This window comes from Rhyacophila brunnea, unplaced genomic scaffold, assembly GCF_057557595.1.
Source record: "Rhyacophila brunnea isolate RB1 unplaced genomic scaffold, BYU_Rbru_1.0 scaffold_8, whole genome shotgun sequence".
Classification (NCBI taxonomy): domain Eukaryota; kingdom Metazoa; phylum Arthropoda; class Insecta; order Trichoptera; family Rhyacophilidae; genus Rhyacophila; species Rhyacophila brunnea.
In genome coordinates, this window is record NW_028233350.1 from 16,026,669 (window position 1) to 16,038,094 (window position 11,426).

General features: G+C 32.3%; 1 protein-coding gene across 1 annotated transcript in view; it reads left to right on the plus strand.

Moving 5' to 3' along the window:
• The window catches only part of Sytbeta (Synaptotagmin beta), a 56,284-nt gene that overhangs the window by 36,978 nt on the left and 7,880 nt on the right, over positions 1-11,426 (plus strand). The window contains exon 4 of the mRNA XM_085959124.1: positions 9,209-9,426. Within this exon, the coding sequence (XP_085815250.1) occupies positions 9,209-9,426 (218 nt within the window). The remainder of the gene's footprint in view (positions 1-9,208; positions 9,427-11,426) is intronic.

Here is an 11,426-nt window from a genome sequence, read left to right on the forward strand (position 1 = left end):
GACACGAAAATTGAAATCGTCTACTTGCTACGGCAAGAACTGCGCATTGCGCTCCCTTTGTTACACTTGCAATGTCGAGAAATTGGTTAATGTCTGCATTGCGCATGCCTACCAGTTGTTTGCTACGGATCAAATGAGGTGGATGCGTGGATTAATTGGAATCACGGTTTACTCAGTATTCGCTAGATCATTATAACAGCAATTACGATCGATGACTTAATAATAAGTATCATTTTAGTTATCATAGACCAATAATTTAATTTTTAAATTGTTAGCAAATGACTATTTCTTAAAACAATTTTATTACCACCTATTATTCTTTTCTTATTATATATTAATTATTCTTAATTGCATGGCTTGTTAATACATTTACCACTATAATGATTGTAACACAGTATTTATTTTTGATTTAACATAAAAAAATCGTGGTACCTACTTTAACAGTTTTCGAGATTTATTCATCAACTAGCTACGACACTAATTCAAAAAGTGAATTACGAATTAAAAAAGTGGCGTGATTGGATTCATATATTTCGTTTATATAGGTGCAATATATAAAATAAATACCTATCTACTTATTTGGTTGTGTATGAGCGATGGAGGACTGAAGAACTGAAGTCTGGGGATGATGTAGATTGCGTCATTGTTTGCATTTTGTCGTGTACAGTTTACATAGGTACATACTGAAAATATTACACGATAAAAAATAGCCCGAGTCAGAGTGACAGTTCCACGATTGAGATACAATGAGGAGTGAGATTTGTTACATCGTGATAGCCTTTTGTATTGAATCCACGTATCTCAGGCCTCGGTGAGATTATATATTTTTAATATAATAAATATTAATAAATGTTGCTAAGATGAAAAAGTGCTTACTAAGTAGTAATTCGGTTGTGTGAAAAAAGTATGCAAGGAAATGCAATTCATTCATGGATTCTGCTGACACTATTTGTTTCTCACGGAATCATCGATACTTATTACGTTATAATTTATTCAGACAATTATTGATTATGATTATATAATGACTGGTTAAACTCGATTATACATAAATAATCTTTGTTATTAATAAAATTTAATTTATTGGTTACCTGAGAGTAATAAATTACGCAACTATTGTTTAAATAATTATCGTTTTACTAAATCAATGCAGAAAAACTAATTCTCATTACATCACTATATTACGATCATATGGTTCTTGCACAGAGTAAAGGTTGTATTAACATTTCTTGTTGTTTTTACGTGAAACGGATGTCAACCACTTACTAGCAAAACATCAATATTCTGGGTCTAAACGACATGTGAATTTTCGAGATCCTGCAGACATTATAAGCCGACACGTTATCGTACAGCTACCATGGGCGTATTTTTTAAAAATAAATACTTACAATAATATCATAGAGAATATATTAGACTCATTGAGTAAATAATTCATGCCATAAATGTTACAATATTACGTTTCTCAGAACTTACATAATATTAGAGACACTTCCGGAAACTTCAGATATGCGCAAATGTATAAAGTTTCTGACAACATAATCATAAAATGTTCATACCTACAACTCGTTTACAAATTACTTTACGAAACTTATGATTCTGGGTACATACTCAGACAAGTTGATTACCAACTGTTAAATATGAAATAATTCTCTGGCGACATTTTCATGTAATATCTATTTCCTGTGTAATAATAATAATACATTATTATTTTGGCAATAAAAATTGGTATTCTTTTAAAGCTGAGACAGGGAAAATAATTCGTTTTTAAGTTTTCTGGAGTTAGGGAAAGAAATAACCTTATGTAAGATACCGCTTTGCCATTTTTCAGTAAATTTAATTTCGGACTTCATGAATATTCAATGCTTGTGATTATTATAGTTTGTTATGTTAGTGTACCTTTTTTTAAAGAAAATCAATTAACGAATATTACGTTTTATAATAGATATTGAAAGAAAATTTATTGTTGACATATGCAGCCTTTTTTGAATTCATTATTTTATATCAATGATTAATACATCACCATTTGTAATACATATTAGAATATATTCATTCGGTTATTTTTTTCCATAATGTGATTATTTCAGAGTGAAATTTTTCTTTTTCTACTTTCTACTCCTAAAATTTCCCGTAGCATACCGCGCCATTACTGATTAAATAGCAATGAGTTGGACATTAACTCATATGAATGTAAAATCATGTTTGATTAAAGGGCTGGCAATACTGGTAATGTTCTCCAAGCCGCCACCTTGGCTTTACATAAATGCCGAATGTTAGATATGTATACCAAAATCATAAAAAAAACTCTCACTACAAATCAATCAAATTTTATTTTATTTTATCTGATAAACAATGCTAATATTAATAATTTAAATATACACCCATTTATGTGTGTATTATAATCGTAATAGTATAAATGAGTTTTCAAACGTTGAACCAAGATTATTTTATTTCGATTTTCATAGACAATAAATGTGATACGAAAACCTCTCAATATGCCAGAATTTAAATCTCAAGTTTGAAACTATATCACACTTCGAAGCCGCCATTGTTTATTGTTGTTTTCGGTACCCATGCTGCTTTCCTGTTCTTATGTAGAGCTTGTGTAGATGACGCGTTATGGCACGAGTGCATGTGGATAGCTCAATGAGGTCACCTGTGTACCTCGACCGCGCGCGAGAAGCAGGGCTCGAAATAGACCGGAACGCGCCGGAGCGCCGTTCCTGTTCGTGAAATTCCAAAAAATACCGTTCCGGCTTGTGGATTCTTTGAAAATTGCGTTCCGTTTCATGTTATTGAGATAATATTGCATGTAGGTATATAGTTTTTATAGTTGTAAGAACCGATTCGTGAGAATATGTTATGTTATTTATTAACGATTAGTCCTACAAGGTCTATAAATAATATAGGCTGTTCGGATTTCAGATGTGCTCCAAATTTGTAATTATTTACTCTTACAAGTAAGGCTGAATTTACAAAAAGGGTTACAGGTCCGGTACCCAAAATTAGTAGGTCTACAGAACCCGAAAAATAATGTGAAATCACAAAAGAACCTTGCAGCGAAGGAATACAAAAATATACGAGGTTCTAGAATTTTGAAGATAAGAGGCCAATTCTAAGAAAATTGATGAAAAATAAGTGATTTTGCAAAAAATGAGTAGGTACCTTTTAAAAAAAAAACTATATTTTAATGTTGTATTGCTGAGGGGGGGGGGGGTAATGTATATTAGCTGAGGGCTCCTTCAAGCACAAATGAAACCCTGATTACTAGGCATATCGCCCTTATAATATCCGAAAAATATTTAACCCACTTTCATATTTTAGAATGATTATTCAGCGCTCCGGTTCGTAAGATTTTCTATTTCGAGCACTGGCGAGAAGTGACACACGTCGATTACATGTGGACGGCTCAATGAATTCACATGTACCTGGAATGCGGGCGAATTTTTACGCGCGAGTCAAATCGTGCCATCTGAAGAAGACATTAGAAATAAATAATTTGGACTCGAATGCGTTCAAAATGTACCTACTTTTTATTAATTAAAACAACACAAAAATAAATTTACCTGGAAAAATTATATTATGCATTGTGACTTTACAGTGAATCAATCTTAGAATAGATAGCCTTGTATATTTAACCGTTTGAGAATAAGATGACAGATGAAATACCAACCTAACCTTAGACTAAAGATACATCTAGACGCCACCCATTGCATTGCTAAATGAAGCTGCGTGCCGTGCGTTTGGTTCGCGGGCGAGCGAACGCATTCGTATTCAAATATTCAAGACCATAGACCATTTCGCTAGTGCTCGCCCAAAGTGCTCACACTAGACGCTCAGAATTAAAATATATTTTTTTACGTTATATTATAGTACTTTTAAGCGCAAAATGCAACCATCAGGTAAAAATATTCATAATTTAAGTTATTTTAAAGAAACACGGTCACTTGATATTAAAATATATAATAATATACAAATAAATTATCACGAACATGTATCAACTTACCTATGAAACGTAATACCATCTTCTTGCTTATCAATACGGCTACCACATTTTAATACAACACACAGAACCATCTTTTCTACTTAATTAACTAAAAATATTTCCCACTGACTTTATGTTTAACACAAAATAGCTATTTTAGCAACACGGTTATCGACGCATAATTAAGCAATAAGTTAAGATTTGGCGGCTACACCGAGCAAACCATCTCCCAAATCTGTAAACTTTTTATCTTACTCTAGCGCGTGTCGCAGAGATTATAAGGGTGCCGAATACTTTCTCACTCGCACTTATGCATCGTCTTTGTTCAGGCCTTGAACCTAAACTATTAATTATCATCTCATTTTTGTATTTACATTTATATTTATTACTTATATTAATATTATTATAATAAATATTTCACAATAGTCCGATAAATTTATTAATACAAATTTAGAACAATAATTGTCACATATATAATAAATATCTCTTCATTATTTTGATGACCCAATTACAAAAAAGCCACCTTCGAGGATACAAATAAACAATGGCGGTAAACAACATATCCATTTTTTAAATAATGGAAATTGGGTCGGTTCTGCATTGTACATTACTTTATTATTTATAGTCATTCATTTTATCCACCGAGCCCGGGAAAATTTAAACATAATTTATACATTACATTTTTTTCTAGAATGAGCTTTTAGATTTATTATACATAAACTAAAGGTAATAAACGTTTAGTAGAAGGCGGTTAACAGCGTCACAAAACATTATCATCAAAATATTAAGAGGCTCTCATGGTGTAGTGCGTAAGGCGCTGGCCGTTCATCTGGGAGCTCTGGGTTCGACCGGGTGAGGATACAATATGTATGTGTCTGTGATTATTTCACTTATGTTACTAAATATAATACTGTCATTGAGCCTCTATGACAGTTGTAGTGTTGAAAAGAATGTATAATTATATATATATATATATATATATATATATATATATATATATATATATATATTTATATTTGTACCTACACAAAACGGCATTTTTTCACCATTTATCGAAGTTTCTATTGGTCCAGTGCCACCAGCAGACAGGTTGAATGTAACTGATAGCCAGTCCTGCAGAAACGCATAAACTGGCATACTAAACAATCCCTCAATTACAATCGGCTTTGCTCACTACTTGGTCGTAGCATAGATCTATTTTTAGACAAAATTTACATATTAATATAATATTCTGAGACGTGACAAAGTTTTCGCAAGCGAGGATGCTATTTATAAATTAATTTGGTTTACACAATATAAACCCCCTCACAGCTAGAAAGTATTTACTTAACCAATTATTAAATTTAATGTTAAACGACTTCGCAAACGTTTGTTACACTGAGTTTAGGTTATAATATCCTTAGCTGGACCAATCATTCCAAACTGACCTGTCGGGTGTCACCGTTCAATAAAATCATACAGAGCAATCAATAAAGAATCTGATAATTCGTGTAAAAAATTTATGTAATTTTAAAAAATCAGTATTTCTTGTGATCAAAATTTTATGACATTCCTTTTGATCTCTTCAAAATTTATTTTGAAAATTATTATCATGCAGTTTCAAATTAGAAATAAAAGTTTAGATTCCATCGTTACAAGGTCTCGTATTATCGACAATTATTAATTATTATAAATTAAACTAGTGAAGATCCGCCTCCTGGCCATTTTGGGTGTCCCAACCTTTTATTAGGCTACCTCCTCTGATCCCTGATCGACTTCGCAATTTTATAAAATGAACCATAAAATAACTAATATCATTTTATATTTTCCCAAAGTTTCAGTGCGATTCTAAATCACCGCGTCTTTTCACAAGCAGTTACAGTTTACACCTACATATTCACTATAATGTGAATATTTTTTGCGGAACCAAATTGACGATGTTTCATGTTAGAAAAGAACAATATAATGCAAAGAGATTGGACTCCTATCTCATTGATATAATGCAATAATTAATAAAAAATAATACCTACCGACCAGTGGCGTGTAGTGAGTTTTACTTGTGGGATGCTGTTACTATTTGCTACATAATAACATTATATCATCTATTTAGTATTTTAACTAATTGCATGTTCGCGGACGGCCGATGAATTAATAAGGAATATGTTATTGAAGCATTGTTATATTTTTAAAAATGACTAGGCCGACAAATACCTAGATAATTAGTACATAATTTATCGATTATTTCTAGAAACTTTCACATCCACAGCATCTACGGACGGCACACCACTGCTACCGACAATTTATTCATAACAAATTTCAAGTTTCAAAGTTTATCGTGGCAATATCTTCACATTTATAATTAATAATATTTTATAATTATTTATAATAATTATATTTATAAAAAAAATTGGAGAAATTCCAAGACGTCGGTTAGTAATCAAAAGTAATAGTAAATAGTTACCTACTATGATTTAATAAACAAAAATCGATTGCCAAAGTAGCTTGATTTCGAAGAGCGCCGATGAGTAGGTATTAAAATGACCAATAGCTAAAATTTGTCGCTATTAGTATGTCACACCGTAGCATATTGGATAAATGCGACGATTGGGGCGTTTACCCGTGGAGATGCAGGGTTCGATTCCCGGCCGGGTGGCTTACTTTTTTCAAAAAAGATTTTTTCTATTGGTTACAATATACTCTATCAGAAAATGTTTTTCTAAATTATATAATTTTCAATCTTCACATTTGATATTAATTGATGACAATAACAGTTTGAGTGAATCTAAATACATGCTTGATGTTATATAATATCGTCACCGTACAGTGTACAGGCCAATTGGCGTAACCCTCACTTTTCACCGAAGTGACATTTTGATGGCAACGGACTTATTGCAAACTCTTACACGAACTGACCAAGTATCATAAATCCCGAAAAATTATTTCATATCAAAATAATTCAATACTATTTTTTAAGCCATTTGTAACTTGACAAAAAATATTACAGCCAAATACTGTAATCCTCTAAACGCAAGCCACTGGCGTGTCAATAAAAGAAAATTCTCAATTTGTAATAAATAATAAATAAATAATAAATAAATAAAATAATATATAATAAGTAAATCCAATGCCCACAGTTTTTTTCACTTCCTGAACAATTTGATATTTGAGGGTTACGTCAATCGGCCTGTACAGTTGCGATAGTGTGTTGATACATAATACATATACCTACCTACTTCCGGTTTTTGATTTTTGAGGTGCGGAAAATGTTTTGAGTTTACTTTAAATGTATCTCCATGGCGACATTCGGTAAATTAATCGTTAGTATTAGTAATATTTTCATAGCATTATTGCCATATATTTAGACTCCGTATATATACAAGGGTTTATTCAACGTCCTTGGCTGGAATATACTAATAGTGTACGAATTATTAAGTATACGAATATTACGATAATCGTTTATGTTTATTAGCGTTTGACGAGGTATACGTCAATCAAAAGCATTCAAATTAAATACGTTGCTATCAGCGCTCAGAAGGGCAGGGGGGGGTGTCGGGTTTTAGATTCAAACGTTGAGATTATACACGTAACTATACAATAATAACATTTTTATACAGCATGGGATATAAACCAATTTAAAGAATAAATGCTTATAATTTTTCATACGAACCAATTACATGTTTCAATGTGGTTTTCCGCTATAATTAGTAAATGGCAGTGGCGAAGGGTGGAGGTAGGCTGTTAAGATCCAATATAAATAGTGCACACTAAACTTTGTCAGTCAAACGTATTTGTTTTTATTTTAAAACTACAGTGTGTAGATAGTGTTTGTTAGTTTTTAAAATTAAACCTGCCTAATCCAAGCCATAGTAGATAACAGTAAAAAAATTATTCGTTTAAATATAAAATTTCTAAAATTAAGCCATTAAATCGTATGTAATTTTAGATATTTTATAGATAGAATAATATTTTTTATCGATTATGGTTTGGTTTAAGAGCCATACTTCAGTGAAATGGCAAATAATTTTCAACTATAGTTGCGACGAAATTTCGGACTCGCTGCCAATCGGAGAGCGATACTCGAGCTGTGAACACGTCAATTTGCTTTGTGTTGGCGTCGGGGGAATTAATTCTTAAATCGTGTGAAGATTACTAAAAAACGTTACCCATTTACTTGAAAAAGAAAACATGACAATGAATATATTATTATTATTACTAATAGAATAATAAACATAACACTAAATGGATGCATGTTGAATTTTTATGACAAATTATGTTTTGTTTGCACAATCTTCGCGTCGCGTAGTCACGATCGTTTTAGATGGTGCCCCAGCTGAAGTATAGCCTTAAGCGGGGCTTGTTGAATTAAAAAAAATGAACGAACACCGTCTGTACATATGTATTCTTAATTCAACGAAAACAAATGAGTATGACCATTGCCGACTCAAGTAGAAAGCCGATACATTCACAACGACTGGTCCTAGGTATGAACTGCCATTGCCTGTCATTGTTCTATAGAGTGCTCATACTGACGCGTATGTCGTGTTCGCACATGGAATGGTTTGATTTGAATAGATAAGTTACATGATAAATAATACACTAGCATTAACACACCTTCTACAAATGTAATGCATAGGTCAATGCTACGTATTTTTTGGAAATCGATATTACCACCGGTTTTTGTGTGAAAGACTAGTCTGACTTTGACAGCTGATGAATAACAGGAATGTATATTATTTATTAATAACACTGATAGTTAATATATTTGATTTGAGATTTTTTTATAATTCAATTTGAACCGAGAAAGGGCGAATCAATATGTCAAGCAATCTGGGATCTGATTTTGACAGCTGAAAAGTGGACCACTCGTTGCTTGTGCAAAAAGTTATGCTCAGGCTTTATTAATCTAAAGATGGCGGTTGATACTCAAACTATTATGGCTTGGTTTAGGCACGGTTTACTTGAATTTTAAAACTAACACACACTATCTACGAATTGTAGAGTTCAATAGAAACAAATACCTTTTACTGACAAAGTTTAGTGTGCACTATGTATGTCGAATCTTAACAGCCTATTATTATTATTATTAACCCTTCGCCACTGGTAAATGGTGATGAAAAACTGCTCCTAACTCATTTTTCATTATTTGTCATTTGTATTTGTTTAGCCCTCAGTATCTCATTTAGTGCTTGAAGTACCCATTTGTACAAATGTTATCAATAATCATTTATGAAACTAACGTACAACCTTCAGCAGAATGGACAGAAGCAACTCTCTGGTGGACAGTACGAGCCCCCTGCCACCACCCAGTCCACTGGGGGCTCTCCAGCCGGACCTATACACAAAGAGAGAGGGACCGCTTTTCCTGGGGACTCCCGAAGGAGTGACCCGTGGACCATCTCTGGGGAGGCTGCATCTCAGGCTTAAATACGACTTCGATCGCTCAGATTTCACCGTTCATTTAATCGAAGGTAACTCAACATTTATTTTACCATTTATAATATGTAAGTTATAATTTACTTTTTATAATGTTTTTCCAATTAATTTATAATAAAGACCAGTTTCATCATAACGGACATGTTTAATTGGTAGAAGCATTTATAAAACACAATATTTATAATGTCTGTTGGCGTATACACTTTTATGAATTAATTGTGGAAAAATACAAAAAAATATATTTTGCATATCTAAGCCCACGATGGCCGCGCGGTTTAAGACAGCTTGGACTATAGCGTCGTGGGTCCCAGGTTCGAATCTTGGGTCTGGCAAGAACACATATTATTTTTCAATTTGTGTATGAGTCAGAGTATGGACCTAATAGGTTGAGCAAGTGGCTGACATCCATCTCTCGTATAAACAAGATCTGCTAATACAAACCTCCACGCTGTGGAGGTCCATATGATCCTATCAAGATCGGACATGGCCGGAAAAAAAATGATATTAAATCGAACTCTTTGCATAGAAAATATGGCTTGTATTTTGGGATAATAAGACTAAAAGCGGCTTCTTGTTCGCGTATGGTTAATTATGAATAATAGGTATTGATTATTAATCTATAATAATATACATAATTCAAGTGAACTCCTATGGTGTAAATGCCTAAAATATTAATATGAACATTTCACGTCATATAAATGCCGAATAATGTTTATCATCACTTTGATAGATCGTCATTAGTCTATGGATCGTCCGAATTGGTTTGACGTTTCATGTCAAACCATTTCTGATGGTCCGAGAATTGTTTGATTATGGAATGGGTCTGGCAAGAACACATATTGTTTTTCAATTTATGTATGAGTCAGAGTATGGATCTAATAGGTTGAGCAAGTGGCTGACATCCATCTCTCGTAAAAACAAAATCTGCTAATACAAACCTCCACGCTGTGGAGGCCCATATTATGATGTTATTAGTATCGGACATGGTCGAATAATATAAATTTTAGTTTTTTTATAAAACCTACTTAAAAAATCGAAGCTTACTGTCGATATTATTGATTTTCAAAGTTTTTAATATCACGGCGCCCTATAAAATATAAATTAGTGGGATAGTTGAGCTTGTTCTTTTTCATACAGTCTCTTAAATCTTGGAATTAAATTACGCAAGATACCTCAGTAGGACCTAGGTTCTAGATCAATACGGAAACAACTTATAAACCTTTTTCTAGGATGCGCTACAAACTCATGGGAATAAATTTTGTCTTCAGAAAAAAACCTATAACGAATAACAATTGGCTCAATTCCCTAAACTGGGTATCGCTGAGCTACCCTCTTTTACCGTTCCACACTGAATTTTAGCAATATTTGATTTTTACCACAGTTACTGCTGTAAACTCATATCAACCAATTTCGTTTTAAATATCACAATACAGCTCAGTTAGCCTTCCAATTTCCAGAAAGAATTCTTCATCAACAAAATATTATACCCATACTAATAATTTTTGAACCCATGTGAACTTTTCCAAATTATCATATTAAAAGTATTTTTTTTTAAATCAGTTGCCATGTTAAGATAATTGCTTTTCAAAAAAAAAAATATGTCGTGAGAGAAATCAACTTCATTAGAAGTCACAACTTTAAAAAATATGTACGATTTTTTATAAAATTTACGACTTTCACAACACATTTCAAGATCACATTCAGTGGAGAACTGAAATCAATATTAAATATTTTAAATACACAAACATATTAATAAACAATATTAAATTTTATTTTTAAAAAAATCAACTGCTCAAATTAGAATATTAGATTAAAAGTCAATATAGTTGATAAACGATTTATTTTATTCAATGAATACTTCACAAGATTTTGCGAATGTAACATTCCGTATATTGATTATACATAACCTGAAAACAGCTCAGTTATATACCCACTGGAAAAAATCATATTTGAAAAAAATACCGCCGAGCTTTGTATATTCTGAGGTGTTTTCAAGTTATGTATGTTCAATAGTTGATTAAATCAATATCAATCA